The sequence below is a fragment of the Mesoplodon mirus genome, assembly GCF_964341445.2.
Source record: "Mesoplodon mirus genome assembly, chromosome: 13".
Classification (NCBI taxonomy): Eukaryota; Metazoa; Chordata; class Mammalia; order Artiodactyla; family Ziphiidae; genus Mesoplodon; species Mesoplodon mirus.
Window position 1 is genome coordinate 30,190,916 of NC_138989.1, and position 17,238 is coordinate 30,208,153.

Genomic DNA, 17,238 nt, shown 5'->3' on the forward strand with positions numbered 1-17,238 from the left:
GAAACGGACAAGGTACAGCTAACGTTCGTTGTGATGAAATCTCCCAGGCATGTTGAGGTAAGAGACAAACCATCATATAATACGCTCAGGGTTATTCCATTTACACAAAGTTCAGAAACAGGCAAACCTAAATCTATTGTTTAGATATGCAAACATGGGTGGCAAAGTACAAAGAAAAAACGTGATGGTTATCACAAAAGTCAGAGCAGCGGTTACTTCTGGATGGGGAGAAGAGGATGTGATTGAGTAGGTACAGAGCTGTTCATTTTATTCTTTAAAATTCGTATTATTCTTTAAGACATATGTAAATGTTTTATAGATTCTTCATTAAGAATACTTTATAACTGAAACAGAGCAATTCCAGATCCCTCTCTGGGGAGGTCAGTCTTCAGTTCCTTCCCTCCCACTTGGATAATAGCAGTAGATGCTACACAGCATCAGAAGAAGGTAGAAACATGGGAAGGTGCATCTCAGGGCACAAAACGCACATTTTAACAGCGCAGACTCTACTCTGCTTCCTCATCTCATGTAAGGAAAATGCTGGATGTGTTATTCATTCATTTACTTGTTTGTTTGTTTGTTTATGTTGTGTCGCGTGGCTTGTGGGATCTTAGTTCCCTGACCAGGAATTGAACCTAGGGCCACGGCAGTGAAAGCTCTGAGTCCTAACCACTGGACTGCCAGGAAAGTCCCTGGGTGTGTTTTAATACTTGCCATGATATTTCCACACCTTGCACAGTAGTGGCTTTTGATGTTCGTTGGCTTTTTTGCTTTTTAGTATTTGGAATAAATTGGATTTTTATCATCTAACATCTCAAGTTCTGTTATTTGGTTTGTATAGTTTTAAACAAACTCTTATACCCATTTTTGGCCCACTGTCAAGACTGGAATGAGTTTTGGAGTCACACGTAAGAAGTGAAAGCAATTCATATATTCTTAGTAAAAAAATATTTATTTCCAAATATATTTTCCATCTACTGAAGACCTCAACTTTCTCCCCAAAACTTGAAACCACTGGTGCCTGATGATTTCTGACGGGGTTGGCATGTGTTTCAGGAAGCTGCACATGGAGCACTGAGCCTGCAATGTCCAGCTCTCACCCTGGTTTCCCGCTCTAGATGACACAGGAAATTGCAAGAAGCCTTACTTGCTCAAGAATCCAGAGAGGCCCCCATGCCTACCATGGTGTTGGCAGATAGGTTCCATCGCTTTAGCTGGTGGTGACCACATGCAGCTCTGTGTTAAGAAGAAGCCTGAGACCACAGAGGCTCAGGAGAAGACAGAGCCATGACTGATGGGCGATGGAGCCCGGGGATGAGAGACAGAAGTAGGAGGCAGGACCTCGGGGGTTTGTCATCCTGGCCCTGAGCATTGAGCCCAGACGCTCTGCATACTTTTAAGCCACTCACCACCCACCCATCTTCTCCCCATTCCCAAGGGCAGATGATCAGGTAGATACTCTTGATGTCCGCCCCCATCCTGCCATGACACCTATCAAAGGCCCTCCCACGCCCATGCCTTTGTCCATGATCTTCCCTTCCTGGAATTTCCTCCTACCCGACTCATCCTAAACAGCCCAGCTTGTGACACATTTTATCCAGGAGCGTTTCCAAATCACTGTCTGCAACTACGGACTTTCCCTTTCCTGAATGCCTTTGTCCTTCCTGCACCTTAACTTTGGAACTTTATTAAACATAGCCTTGTATTACTCATTAGATATTTTCCTCCCCCTGTATATCCCTCTTGGCTCCCCAAATAGAAATAAATAGCTCTAAGACAATAATTTCTTCTCTTTTCTTGTACTTCCCATAGTACTTTGCTCCACACAGAACTATCAAAAGTTATTTGCTAACCGAATAACTGAAAACTGGTAGAATAAATAGCCTTCCTCGTCCCCCAGCCTAGTTTCACTTCTACCCCAGCTGCTCTGTTCTTGGAAGACGACCTCTACTCCGGGAGAAAAGTCTTGACTCATCGGCAGCAGCCCAACCAATCTCTCACAATGTTTCTCTTGCAGACACCAGAAGTGTTGTTATAAGATCTCAGAGACCCTGATTCCATTCCTCAGGATTCCATCCCTGATCATCTCCTGGGTTGTATTTAGTGGGGGGGAAGGGAGGAACCTTGGGCATCCCCAGGTCATCACTCACCACCTCTCCAAGCCCCAGACTCCACCACTACTTTTGGTGGGTAACTTCCACCTGCTACTATGAGCAAGATAAAATAAATCAGACCTCAAAGGCTCTCTCCTATCAGCACTTCTACACCATCACTCCTTCACCCTTTCTGATTCGTTCACAGCCCTAAGGATGTCAGGAGACCCCTGAGCTTGAACCCATTAGAGGAAGGCCAATGTCTAAGTGATCAAGAAAGGCAGGAAGAGTTCCTAATCTGGAGAGGTCACAGGGGGGTTTGTGTACAGAGTCAAGAGTCCAAAATCGGGAAAAGAAAATCAAGGAAACAGAACTGGAGCCTGCTATGAGGTAGGGGTGGGGTGGGCATAATTTCTCCAATAAATTACTTATTATGATGGCTACGGATCAAGGCTGCTTGAAAGGCTGATGGGGAAAAGTGAAGGGGGGATTCTGGCTGAAGTGTCAGGGGTGGGATAGGGAATCCTCTTCTTCCTCTAACCTCAACACCTGGAGGATCCTTCCCCCCATCATTGATTAAAGCAGATGGTTCCTGAAATACCTGCAGTGCATCACATGAAAGCACCGAAGCAAGGTGATCCTAATTCCTGGCCCAAGCCAAGGCAACAAAGTACAGGCTGGATCTGGGGGAGTCCCAGCATCCAGGAGGGGGCTGGGTGCAAGATGCTGGTCCAGCGGCATCTGATATGAATCAGATGGAGGCAAACCAACCCACAATCGCATCTTTTTTCCTGATGACTATCACCATGAGGTGCAAAAAATGGGGCAGAGAACTGGAGCTGCTTCTGAAGGGGACAAGATGGTGGGTCAGTGGTGCTTCTTCCATATCCTGAATGATGCTGGACCACTGTTTCCAGCCTCCGTGAGCTCCAAAGGGCAGTAGGGAGGCCCAGGCAGGTGTGGCCTGCAGTCAGAAGCCCAGCCAGGTTCCAGGGCCCCGTCCCTCTTCCCTCGCATCAACTCCTATCACCTAAGGCAATGCTTTTGCAAGTATGGCCCTTGGACCACTCGTAAAAGAACTGCTTTACAAAATGCATTTGTCCCCAGCCTGCTCCTGCCCTATTGAATCAGAATCTACGGAACTGAATCCTGGAATCTGAATTTTAACAAGTGTGCTAAGCAATTCTTATGTTCATGGAGCTTTTAAAACTTCTAAAGCGAGGTGATCTATTTCTTTTTTTTCAAGACTGGTTTGCCCAAAATTTCCCACCAGGCCCAGGACAAGGCTGTGCAGTCTCTGGCAGGCTCTCCAGACTTTCTGAGAAGGTTTCTTTTCTCTCCAGACCCCAGGCCAAATGTGCCCTCATCAGAGCCACCTGGAATTAGCCGGAGGCTTCGTGTTACTAGTTCAGAAGCCTGGGACCCGCCCTGCTCAACACACGTCAGCAAATGGTCACTGTCCGGGCTCCAAGCTGGCTGCGCTCCTCCAGCCGGCCACCTCAGGCCCTGCACAGTCAGTTCAGCGCAGGCTCTCTGATTTTCTTTCAACTATGTATGTTCCTAAAATGTCCCCAATTTGCAACGTCCCCTCCCAGCATCAGCAGATGGTAAGGAGAAGGGAGGTGCCCCATCCCCTAGGCCCCATCAGGAGTCACACACACTTCTCCCCAAGGCCCGTCCTCACTGGGGAGGGAGGGGGCAGGAAAGCAGGGAAGGGATGTCCCCGGAGCACCTGCTGTGCACAAGCTGGGGACAGTCTTCTCACGCACAGTATCACCAACTCCGGTTTGCTTCCTCGCCTGGGTTCAGAGAGACCACACATCACTCCAACTCTACAATAATCTGAGCCCGAGGAGATTCTGTCTAGAATTCTTCAAGATATTCAGGAAAACCTCTCACAAAGATCAGGAGCCTTAAAAAAAAAATCCAAACTGGAAGTCCTGAGGTCCTCTGACCAGATGCCCGTGAGGGCCTTTCATGCTGGGATGTGGTCAGACCCTTCTACCCTCTTCTGGAATATTGGTGGATGTGAAACCCACTGACCCCATGATCGGCATCTCCCCTGCGAAGCACTTCTGCACACAAGCCTCCAGCGGGCTGAGTCAAGTTCAGGGAGTTAATCCCATTTCAAGTCCAGGCACTTTCAAAATACGCCAGGCCTAGCTCTGCTCAAGGATTTACAAGCTTACACAACCAAAGTCTGTTAGGTGAGCCCAGCTCCCGCTACACACCCACACACACACACACACACGCATGCACGCACGTGCACACACACACCAAATCTACATACTCTCCTTCTCCTACCCCCAGTGAAAAAGAAACTATAGTCTTGTGGCAATTACAGAAGAGCAAAGTATTTTAGATTAGAGTAAAAGAAGGTCAAGCTCTAAATAAGGTCTGGGGTGTAGAGACTTGGATAACTCCCCAGAAAAATCGTACCGGCAGGCGGAATCTGGAGCAGCTGGATTGGTTGGCCAAGAACGCAATTCCACTGCCATGGAAAGGAGTCAACAGCAGGTGTCATTAGGCTCGCAGGCCTATCGTTTACCAGACTATTTCTGTCTAGTGGGAGAAAGTTTATCCTCTGGGCAAGGACCAATCCACCAGGCTTCCCCTTCCCCGCTTTCCTAAATGGGAGTTTTTAATATAGTTCCCATTTTTCTTCTGTACAGTGGGTGTGGCGGGGGAGTGGTTAAATTCATCCTTTGGCTCAGTGCGTTTACAAAACTTTAGTTAATCATATATAATATACATAATATGCATGTATATGTGCACATATACATGTCCACACACACACACCACTGCCTAATATTTACTTACTATTTTTATCTAAATCCAACTTTGTTAACTGAAATTTGTACTGGGGTAGCTGTGGATTCACATGCAGTTACAAGAAATAATACTGAGAGACTCCTTGTACGCTTTGTCCTGTTTCCCCAAATGGCACCGTTCTGCAAAACGGTAACATCACACCCAGGATACTGACATCAATACACTCCATCTTGTTCAGATTCCCCTGGTTTTACTGGTGCTTGTGTGTGTGTATTATCACTCATGTAGGTTCGTGTCCTCCCCACAGAGAGGTGGACGTTTCCAGCATCACAAGGATGCCTCGTGCTGCCCTTTTATGTCCATGCTGTCCTTCCCCCTCCACCGCCCACCTCACCCTGACCATAACCACTAATATCCCTCTAATTCTAAAATGGTTTCATTCCCCAAAGTTATATAAGTGGAATCATACAACATGAAACCCTCGGTACTGGCTTTGTTCACTCAGCATATTTCCCTGGAGGTTCGTCCAGGTTGCTTGTACCCGTTTTGTTCCTTTTCACTGCTGAGTAGTATTCCACGGTGTGACGCACCCTGGTGTGCCCACTGAAGGACATCTGGGCTGATTCCATCACAAATAAGGTTTCCGTGGGGACTTCCCTGGTGGCGCAGTGGTTATAAATCTGCCTTCCAATGCAGGGGACATGGGTTTGATCCCTAGTCAGGGAACTAGATCCCACATGCATGCCACAACTAAGAGTTCGCATGCCGCAACTAAGGAGCACACGTGCCTCAACTAAGGCCCAGTGCAATCAAAAGTAAATAAATAAATAATTAATTTTTTAAAAAAAGTTTCCATTAACTTTCATGTGCAGGTCTTCTGTGAACGTAAGTTTTCATTTCTCTGGGATAAATGCCCAAGAGTGTGATTGCTGGGGCATGTGATAATTTTACATTTAGTTTTTAAAGAAATCGCCAAAGTGTTTTCCAGAGTTTTACACTCACATCAGCAATGTGCGAAGGATCCAGTTCTTCCCCACCCTCACCCGCACTAGTTGTTATTCCTCTTTCTTATTTTAGCCATTCTGATGGTCTGATTATGACATTCAACATCTTTTCAGGGCTTTGCTCAACATCTTGATATCCTCTTGGGTGAAATGTCTGCTCGTCTCTTTTGCCCATTTTAAAATCAGACTTTGTTAAACATTAAGTCTTCAGAGTTCTTTATGTAGCCTACATGCTACTCCTTTGTCAGATGCTTGGTTTGCAAATATTTGCTCCCAGTCTGTATGTTGTCTTTCATCCTCTTCACGTGGGCTTTCACAGAGCAAATGTTTTTAATTTTGAAGAGGTCCAATTGATCAATTTTTCCTTTTATACACTGGGCTTTTGCTATCAAGTCTAAGAACTCTTTGCCTAACCCCAGATTCTCAAGATTTTCTCTTAGATTTTTTCTAAAAGTTTCTAAGAGTTTTACATTTTACATTAAAGTCTATGATTCATTTTAGAGTAATTTTTATATAAGGTGTGAGGCTAGGGTTGAAGTTATTCTTTTCCCTCTTTTTTAAAGTTTGGCAGTTCCTCAAAGTATTAAATACTGAGTTACCAAATGACCCCAAAATTTTACTCCTACGTATACACCCAGGAGAAATGAAAACATATGTCCGTATAAAATTTGTACACGATTATTCACAGCAGCACTTTTCATAATAGCCAAAAGGTGGAAACAACTTGAATTTCAACTGGTGAATGAAAAAATAAAATGTGGTATATCCACACAATGGAATAACAATCAGCCATGAAAATGAATGAAGTAACTGATACAAACTTCAACATGGATGGACCTTGGAAGTATGCTGAGTGAAAGAAGCCAGGCACAGAAGACCACATTTGTATGATTTCGTTTATACAAAATGTCCACAAAAGGCAAATTAATAAAGACAGAAAGGTAGATTAGTGGTTGCTAGGGGCGGGAAGGAGGTGGAAATTGGAAGTGGCTGTAAATGAGCATGATGCTTGTTTGTAGAGTGGAGATGTTCTGAAATGAGATGTGAGGCTGACTAGACGACTCTATACATACACAAAATTCATTGAACTGCATACTTAAAACAGATGGGTCTTATGGTTTGTCAATTATCTCAATAAAATATAATAAATGCTTAAAAATTTTAAATTTACTAGCATCAAACTGGGTTTTCTTGTTGAGTTAATCAGAGGTTTGAAGAAGAATCGCAAAGGGAGTTATGTCCTTGATTCAATAACAAGGAGAATTTAAGAGAAAAATCTAAGAGAGTTTTGTGTCTAACAAGAGATCCACATTCCACCCTTTAAACCACAACTACGGGAGCTGGAGAAGCCACATTCAGACCCACTGAGGCCAAACCAGGGGGCGTGGGCTCATGGGACAGTGACCCCATGATGTCACACTGGAAGCTGGAAGTAGTACTGGATCATCTCCCTTTGGGGATGGAGTATAGATAAGCAGACAAAGCAGAATGTCTGCTGAGGAGAATGCAAAACAGTGAATTCCACCCTGAGAAACGGTGTGACTTTGGTGCCAGCGGCCAAACCAACATGTCACAGACATCAGGCTGGACTTTTCCAGGAACTGCCCCTCTTCAAAACCATCCACCCTCCCATTCTTGTGATTATGGTGGGAGAAAGCATCTGTCCCACCCACATCCCCTCCCTTGGCCGCAAATGCTTTCTCATGGGGCAATCCTTTTATGGCAGTGTAGAAACAAAGAGAGCGCCAGGCCAGGATCTTTCTAGAAACCAAAGCTGGAAGATATCAAATACCAGAGCTAAAGGCACCCTTGTTTTTTTTACCATGTGGATCCCAGTACCTTCCAATAAATTCCCCTTTTTCCTGAAATTAATTTCAGTTGAGTTTCAATTCCCTATAGTCAAGAGTCCTAACTAATTCCATTCACGTTTAAATTGTTTTCTGCTTAAATTGTCATCCATTAGTTCTCCCACAACACACAAGGCTTAGTTCACTGAAAGTCGCACCTTTATCACAATTCAATGGTGTCAGATGAGAGCAAAGGCTTTCTCTCAGCAGAGGCTGCCTCCACCCACCCACCCCACCTCCTTCCCATGACAAAAGTTAAACCATTCATCTGGGAATTCTAGACAAGCAGGCTGTTTCAGGATTACAGTGCAGAAGGCAGAGATCTGAACTAAGTCTGGGGAGTTTAAAGATTTGTCCAGCCCCCAGAAAAACAAACAAGTAAGTGGTGGTTATGGCTGTTACTATAAACCAACCTGATGCAATGTGATATAAAGCTTCTGAAATCCCAAAGAAACAGAGCAATTTGGCAAAGGCCATCTTAAGGGCTTTTGCAAGATCTATTCCTGTTGTTCATTACACTTTGGTTTAATCATGTTTGGATTAGCAAAACCTGAAGCTTGTATCATTGTCTTTACGAAAATCAACTACGCGAATTGCTGATAATTAAATTAACCAGGGGATGGAGACAACACAAATTCATTGTTTTCTTTTTTCTTTCAGTTTTTTTTTTCTTGATCAAAATATATTGCTTCTTAGATATAAAGTATAATATTTATGCAAAGTTGCAGACAGTATATGAAAAGTTTTCAAAAATCGAAATTATGCAATGCAAAACTTAAACTCCTTTAAGTTGTCAAGTCAGAGTCTATAATTGCTCCTTTAATGGCGGTTAATTGTTAAAATTCTATTTTTTTTTTTTTTGGTGTATGATCCTTTTAATGTGCTGTTGGATTCTGTTTGCTAGTATTTTGTTGAGGATTTTTGCATCTATGTTCATCAGTGATATTGGCCTGTAGTTTTCCTTCTTTGTGACATCCTTGTCTGGTTTTGGTATCAAGGTAATGGTGGCCTCGTAGAATGAGTTTGGGAGTGTTCCTCCCTCTGCTATATTTTGGAAGAGTTTGAGAAGGATAGGTGTTAGCTCTTCTCTAAATGCTTGATAGAATTCGCCTGTGAAGCCATCTGGTCCTGGGCTTTTGTTTGTTGGAAGATTTTTTATCACAGTTTCAATTTCAGTGCTTGTGATTGGTCTGTTCATATTTTCTATTTCTTCCTGATTCAGTCTTGGCAGGTTGTGCATTTCTAAGAATTTGTCCATTTCTTCCAGGTTGTCCATTTTATTGGCATAGAGTTGCTTGTAGTAATCTCTCATGATCGTTTGTATTTCTGCAGTGTCAGTTGTTACTTCTCCTTTTTCATTTCTAATTCTATTGATTTGAGTCTTCTCCCTTTTTTTCTTGATGAGTCTAGCTAATGGTTTATTAATTTTGTTTATCTTCTCAAAGAACCAGCTTTTAGTTTTATTGATCTTTGCTATCATTTCCTTCATTTCTTTTTCATTTATTTCTGATCTGATTTTTATGATTTCTTTCCTTCTGCTAACTTTGGGATGTTTTTGTTCTTCTTTCTCTAATTGCTTTAGGTGCAAGGTTAGGTTGTTTATTCGAGATGTTTCCTGTTTCTTAAGGTGGGATTGTATTGCTATAAACTTCCCTCTTAGAACTGCTTTTGCTGCATCCCATAGGTTTTGGGTCGTCGTGTCTCCATTGTCATTTGTTTCTAGGTATTTTTTAATTTCCTCTTTGATTTCTTCAGTGATCACTTCGTTATTAAGTAGTGTATTGTTTAGCCTCCATGTGTTTGTATTTTTTACAGATCTTTTCCTGTAATTGATATCTAGTCTCATAGCATTGTGGTCGGAAAAGATACTTGATACAATTTCAATTTTCTTAAATTTACCAAGGCTTGATTTGTGACCCAAGATATGATCTATCCTGGAGAGTGTTCCATGAGCACTTGGAAAAATGTGTATTCTGTTGTTTTTGGATGGAATGTCCTATAAATATCAATTAAGTCCATCTTGTTTAAGGTATCATTTAAAGCTTGTGTTTCCTTATTTATTTTCATTTTGGATGATCTGTCCATTGGTGAAAGTGGCGTGTTAAAGTCCCCTACTATGATTGTGTTACTGTCGATTTCTCCTTTTATGGCTGTTAGTATTTGCCTTATGTATTGAGGTGCTCCTATGTTGGGTGCATAAATATTTACAATTGTTATATCTTCTTCTTGGATCGATCCCTTGATCATTATGTAGTGTCCTTCTTTGTCTCTTCTAGTAGTCTTTATTTTAAAGTCTATTTTGTCTGATATGAGAATTGCTACTCCAGCTTTCTTTTGGTTTCCATTTGCATGGAATATCGTTTTCCATCCCCTTACTTTCAGTCTGTATGTGTCTCTAGGTCTGAAGTGGGTCTCTTGTAGACAGCATATATATGGGTCTTGTTTTTGTATCCATTCAGCCAATCTGTGTCTTTTGGTGGGAGCATTTAGTCCATTTACATTTAAGGTAATTATCGATATGTATGTTCCTATTCCCATTTTCTTAATTGTTTTGGGTTCGTTATTGTAGGTCTTTTCCTTCTGTTGTGTTTCTTGCCTAGAGAAGTTCCTTTAGCATTTGTTGTAAAGCTGGTTTGGTGGTGCTGAATTCTCTTAGCTTTTGCTTGTCTGTAAATGTTTTAATTTCTCCATCAAATCTGAATGAGATCCTTGCTGGGTAGAGTAATCTTGGTTGCAGGTTTTTCTCCTTCATCACTTTAATTATGTCCTGCCACTCCCTTCTGGCTTGTAGAGTTTCTGCTGAGAGATCAGCTGTTATCCTGATGGGGATTCCCTTGTGTGTTATTTGTTGTTTTTGCCTTGCTGCTTTTAATATGATTTCTTTGTGTTTAATTTTTGACAGTTTGATTAATATGTGTCTTGGCGTATTTCTCCTTGGATTTATTCTGTATGGGACTCTCTGTGCCTCCTGGACTTGATTAACTATTTCCTTTCCCATATTAGGGAAGTTTTCAACTATAATCTCTTCAAATATTTTCTCAGTCCCTTTCTTTTTCTCTTCTTCTTCTGGAACCCCTATAATTCGAATGTTCGTGCGTTTAATGTTGTCCCAGAGGTCTCTGAGACTGTCCTCTGTTCTTTTCATTCTTTTTTCTTTATTTTGCTCTGCAGCAGTTATTTCCACTATTTTATCTTCCACCTCACTTATCCGTTCTTCTGCCTCAGTTATTCTGCTATTGATCCCATCTAGAGTATTTTTTATTTCATTTATTGTGTTTTTTTTTTTTTTTTTTTTTTTTTTTTTTTTTTTTTTTTTTTTGCGGTACACGGGCCTCTCACTGTTGTGGCCTCTCCCGTTGCGGAGCACAGGCTCCGGACGCGCTGGCTCAGCGGCCATGGGTCACGGGCCCAGCCGCTCCATGGCATGTGGGATCTTCCCGGACCGGGGAACGAACCCGTGTCCCCTGCATCGGCAGGCGGACTCTCAACCACTGCGCCACCAGGGAAGCCCTATTGTGTTTTTAATCGATGCTTGATTCATCTTTAGTTCTTCTAGGTCCTTGTTAACTGTTTCTTGCATTTTGTCTATTCTGTTTCCAAGATTTTGGATCTTGGAAATAGAATCTTGGATCATCTTTATCATCATTATTCTGAATTCTTTTTCAGGTAGACTGCCTATTACCTCTTCATTTGTTAGGTCTGGTGGGTTTTTATCTTGCTCCTTCTCCTGCTGTGTGTTTTTCTGTCTTCTCATTTTGCTTATGTTACTGTGTTTGGGGTCTCCTTTTTGCAGGCTGCAGGTTCGTAGTTCCCGTTGTTTTTGGTGTCTGTCCCCAGTGGCTAAGGTTGGTTTAGTCTAAAATTCTATTTTTATCCTCTTAGTTTTTAAACAAAAGCCTGTTGTCCATGTCAGTTCTGAAGGCTGGGAAGTCCAAGATCAAGATGCCGGCTGATTGGCCTCTAGCGAGAGCACCCTTCCTAGCTTGCAGACAGCTGCCTCCTTCTCTTTCAGTTTTATTTAGTAAAAATAGTTAGCTTATCAGGCTAGATAAAGCTATCATCACAGCTCTAGTCTACACAGACTGGGTCCCTACAAACCTCTGTCCTGGCAGAGGAAGTTCAACATCCAGTGTCTCTGGGAGAAGCCAGAATGTTCACATACAATGCACCAAATTCAGATCTTAGAACAAAACAGTGAGATCATATAGACCTGGCTACAGCCTTAAGTTAAAGTCTAGAACTAAAACAAACAGGGATGCTGTGGAAAATGTGAAGAATTCTAACCCTCCTCACCATATGAAAATGTTACTAAAATGGTAACAGTAGTAATAATGACAAAAACAACAGAGAAGGTAACAATAAACAATAATAAGGGAATTCCCTGGCAGTCCAGAGGTTAGGACTCCGAGCTTCTACTGCAGGGGGCACGGGTTCGATCCCTGGTTGGGGAACGAAGATCTTGCAAGCCGTGCGGCATGGCCAAGTAAATAAATTAATTAATTAATTTTTAAAAAATATTAAAACCATTTAGCCCAAAGACATCTAGAGTCAGGGGTGTAACTGTACTCTGTACAGGAGATTTGATTTAAATATTCATGAGTGGGTGCTCCCTCAAATGTGCATCTCCCTATTATTTTTCCCTCAATTCTATTCTGGTTGAATAAATACCACCTTGATCACCACAAGTGAATGACATCAATTAAATTATGACACTGAGAACACACTTAACCACACAGTTGTGACAGCCTTTTACGCACAGACATTCAGGATGGAGGACTTGAACTGCATAGACATTTTTTAAATGCATCTTACCTAATATCTGAGAGGTCGCACTTGTTTCCAGCGATAGCCATCACAATGTTTTCTGGACCATGTTCTTTCAGTTCTTTCACCCATTTCTTCAAGGTATGAAATGAATCCTAAACCAAAAGTGTAAATCAATCTTGGGAAGGACCCATCAGTGTAATATCTGAACCATGTAGAAATATAAACCCAATATAATTTAATGAAGAAAAATATCTTCAGGGGGCACACGAAGGTTAACATACTACCCCAACCTTGGCACAAAATTTAATATTAGCTAAGTTATACTTACAGAGCCTGTAAAAAGTTCCCCTTCTAAAATGGAAACTTGAAGTTAAGATAATCGTATTAGTAATTTTCTTTTATAGATAACATTAATGTTAGCCTTACCTCAACTTGAGTAAGACAAAGCTATGGGACTGAACCAATGTTCATGCTTAATCAGAAAAGAAAAAATACACACACACACACACACACACACACACACACATGCGCATAAATGCACGCTTTAGAGTCCTATTTTCCTAACTGCTCTTCCCTCACAATCACCTCCAGGAAACAGCCAAGGTAGCCACTCCACTTAGGAAGCAGTGGTCAGGAACTCATGGATGGTCCCAGCATCGAATTAGTTAAAGCAGCTAACTAAGTTCAGTTAAGCAGGTCCTGAACGCTGAGCTCCAGGAGTGGGGGAAATGCCAGCAGACCACTGCTGTTATTCACTGATGGGTATCCTGGGTCCTCAAAATGATAACTAAAAATACATTCATCCCATATGCACGCAGACACACTATACATATATAAACATCACCCTTGGCGTTTCAAGTTGTATGATTGAAACACTAATAGGAAATAAGTATCTATAACCATCAAACATGCAACATTTAAAAGTAATTTTCCTTTTCCTAAAAATCTGACATTCTGGAGACCAGTATTAGCAGGTATAACCTTGCCCTTACAAACAGTCAATTTTAAAAATGAATGATCATTGTTGTTTATTTAATTTAGCAGGTAGATTTGAAAGGCTTAGCTACATAGAGATGAGAGAAACTCAAAATTTGGTGTTCACTCACCCCAACCAGCATACTGTGGAATCTCACCCCAGGCTGCTGGTGAGACTCAGTGATGTCTCTGCCTTGGTCTTTCTAGGAGGATCACCATAAACGGCACCTAAATTCTAAAGGGGACCTCTTACCTGTTTGGTAATATCATACACTATGACAGCTGCTGCAGATCCACGATAGTACATGGGAGCCAGTGAATGAAACTGTTTAGGAACAACGGATAGTTTTAGGCCAAAGTGAACATACTTTATGCAATCCCAAGTTAAACATAAAATTATCACCCTACATCATCCCTATAGGATCCCTAGAATTTCCCCAGAATTCAGATCAGATGATAAATTTTCCTCCTCAACTACAATTTTTATTTAAAATATAAATAAATAAAAGAGCACACACACAAAAAGGCACATTCCCTTGAAGTTTATAAACCATGAAATTCATTCTTGGGAAAAGCCAAAAATAAACGTTATTTTCAATGTTGCTATCCTATGAATTTTCTTTTCTCTACCGCTCGTCACTTATCTAATATGGTGGACCCAGGGCAATCTCATTAGGATGACACAGCGATAAGATGTTTGCCAAGGGAAGGAAAAGACAAGACTGGCACAAATCACGCCACCCGGGCCTGGCTGCTAAGGAAGAACACTGCAGCAAGGGCATCTCGGCCCCCACTCTCGGGTCTGGAAGGCTGCCGTCCCACAGATTCACAACAAATGGTGAGAGAGATGAGCTTCGTTCCAAATGTGAACAGGGCAAGTGTTGCTGGTCATGAGAATCATTCATCCCCAAGCAGGACAGATATTTATCCTGGGGATACATACAGATTTTATGTATATTTTGAAGAATATATCTTTAAATATATTTGAATATATCTGAAGAACATATCACAGAGGTGTTTTGAAAGACAATAAGAAAAAGATAACTCAGCTCAATAGAAAAATGAACAAAGGATATATATAGATAGATAAATCAGAGGAAAAGTAATAAATTGCCAATAAATATTTTTAAATATGTTCAATGATAATAAAAGAAATGAAAATAAAAGCAATGATAGGGTATTCATTAATTTATTAAGTATTAAAAAGATTGATCATATCCAGGGTTGGTGTGGGTTTGGGGCAGGAGGTACTCATACACTACACAGGAATGTATTTTAAGACCTGTTTATGGAAAGATGCTCAACACCACTATCAGGGAACTGCAAATCAAAACCACATGAGATATCACCTCGCGCCTTTTAGAACAGGTATTATTATTTTTTTTTGTTTTGTTTTTTTTGTTTTTTTGTTTTTGCGGTATGCGGGCCTCTCACTGCTGTGGCCTCCCCCGTTGCGGAGCACAGGCTCTGGATGCGCAGGCCCAGCGGCCATGGCTCACGCGCCCAGCCGCTCCGCGGCATATGGGATCCTCCCAGACCGGGGCACGAACCCGTATCCCCTGCATCGGCAGGCGGACTCTCAACCACTGCGCCACCAGGGAGGCCCTAGAACAGGTATTATTAAAAAGACAAGAAATACAAGTGTTGGCGGGGATGTGGAGAAAAGGGTACCCTCGTACATTGTTGTCCAGAATGTAAATTGGTGTAGCCACTATGGAAAACAGTATGGAGGTTGCTCAAAAGATTAAAAATAGAACTACTAAATGGTCCAGCAATTCCTTTTCTGGATATTTATCCGAAGAAAACAAAAATGCTAACTTGAAAAGATATATTCGCCCTCATGTACACAACAGCATTATTTACAAAAGCCAAGACATGGAAAAACTACCAGTGTCCATCAACTGATAAATGGATCATCAATAAGATATGATACACACACACACACCACACACATATATAAACACACCACACACACACACACGGGAATATTATTCAGCCATAAAAAAGAATGAAATCTTGCCATTTGCAATACCACAGAGGGAACTTGAGGGCATCATGCTAAGTGAAGTAAGTCAGTCTGAGAAAGATAAATACCATATGATCTCACTTACATGTGGATCCAAAAACTGAATTCACAGATACAGAGAGCAGACTGGAGGTCGCCAGAGGCCGTGGGTAGGGGTGGGCATAATAGGTGAAGGTGGTCAAAAGGTACCAACTTCTGGGCTTCCCCGCCAATGCAGAGGACACGGGTTAGAGCCCTGGTGTGGGAAGATCCCACGTGCCGCGGAGCAACTAGGCCCGTGCGCCACAACTACTGAGCCTACATTCTAGAGCCCACGAGCCACAACTACTGAAGCCTGCGTACCTAGAGCCCGTGCTCTGCAACAAGAGAAGCCACCGCAATGAGAAGCCCGCACACCGCAACGAAGAGTAGCCCCCGCTCTCCGCAACTAGAGAAAGCCCCACACAGCAACGAAGACCCAACGCAGCCAAAAATAAATAAATAAAATAAATAAATTTATATTTAAAAAAGGTACCAACTTCCAAGTATAAAATAAGTAAGTCAGGGGAGGGAATCAATGGCATAGTGACTATAGTTGATAATACTGTCTTGTATATTTGAAAGCTCCTAAGAGAATAGATCTTTTTTTTTTTTTTTTTTTTTTTTTTTGCGGTATGCGGGCCTCTCACTGTTGTGGCCTCTCCCGTTGCGGAGCACAGGCTCCGGATGCGCAGGCCCAGCGGCCATGGCTCACGGGCCCAGCCGCTCCGCGGCATATGGGATCCTCCCAGACCGGGGCACGAACCCGTATCCCCTGCATCGGCAGGCGGACTCTCAACCACTGCGCCACCAGGGAGGCCCGAGAATAGATCTTAAAAGTGCTCCTCACGAGAAAAAAAAACTGTGACTGCGCAGTGACGAATGTTACCTAGGATGTGAACTAGACTGACTGTGGTGATCATGTCACAATACGTACAAACACCGAATCACTATGCTGTAAACCTGAAACTAACATGATGTGGTATGACAATGATACATCAATTTTTTTAAAAAGTCAAGTACATACAAGCAAAGAACAGAGTGGTGGTGAGCAGGAACTGAGGGCGCTGGGTAGGGGTGGATGGGAAGACACTGATCAAAGGGGATGAGATTGCAGCTATGTGGGTAAGTCTAGAGATGGAATATACAGCGTGATGACAGTGGTTGATAATACTTGAACCTGGAAATTTGCCAAGAGAATAGATTTCACATGTTCTCACCACTTAAAAAGGGTGACTATGTGAAGAGAAAATATGCTAATTAGCTTGACTGCAGTAATAATTTCACTGCGTATACATACATCAAATCATCGTGTTGCACACCTTAAACATATACAATTTTTATTTAAAGAAAAAGAGATCTTCTTTCAAAGCTACTGTTGGTAACATATAACAAAAAGTTGAAATGTGCGTATCGTTTGACCCCAAAGTTCCACTTTTGTGATCGTCACACAAAGATCCTCATCCTTATGTGGTAAATGGGAGAAAAATATTCAAAACAACCCAAAGGTTCATCACAGAGAATTCATTAACAGTGTATGTATATCATGGAAATGCCACAACCATTAAAAGGATGGTGAGGATTTTTATTTACAGGAAAAGATATCCTTGACATACCGTTAAATGAAAACAACAGTCTCAGGGCAGCAGATGCAGCATAATATAATTTTGGGTAAAATGTGTCTGGGTGTGTCCGTGTGTATAGGCATAACATAATGTTTCTCAAAATGTTAACAG

The 17,238-nt window shown here is 42.0% G+C and overlaps 1 protein-coding gene across 2 annotated transcripts in view; it reads right to left on the bottom strand.

Annotated features, from left to right (window-relative positions):
- The window catches only part of RAB31 (RAB31, member RAS oncogene family), a 116,389-nt gene that overhangs the window by 37,757 nt on the left and 61,394 nt on the right, over positions 1-17,238 (bottom strand). Inside the window, exons 4-5 of one of the 2 annotated variants that reach the window (XM_082640739.1) lie at positions 13,712-13,783; positions 12,529-12,635 (exon numbers count right to left, since the gene is read on the bottom strand). In XM_082640739.1, coding sequence (XP_082496865.1) covers positions 12,529-12,635; positions 13,712-13,783 — 179 coding nt within the window. The remainder of the gene's footprint in view (positions 1-12,528; positions 12,636-13,711; positions 13,784-17,238) is intronic. The other variant, XM_082640740.1, reaches the window with a different exon arrangement.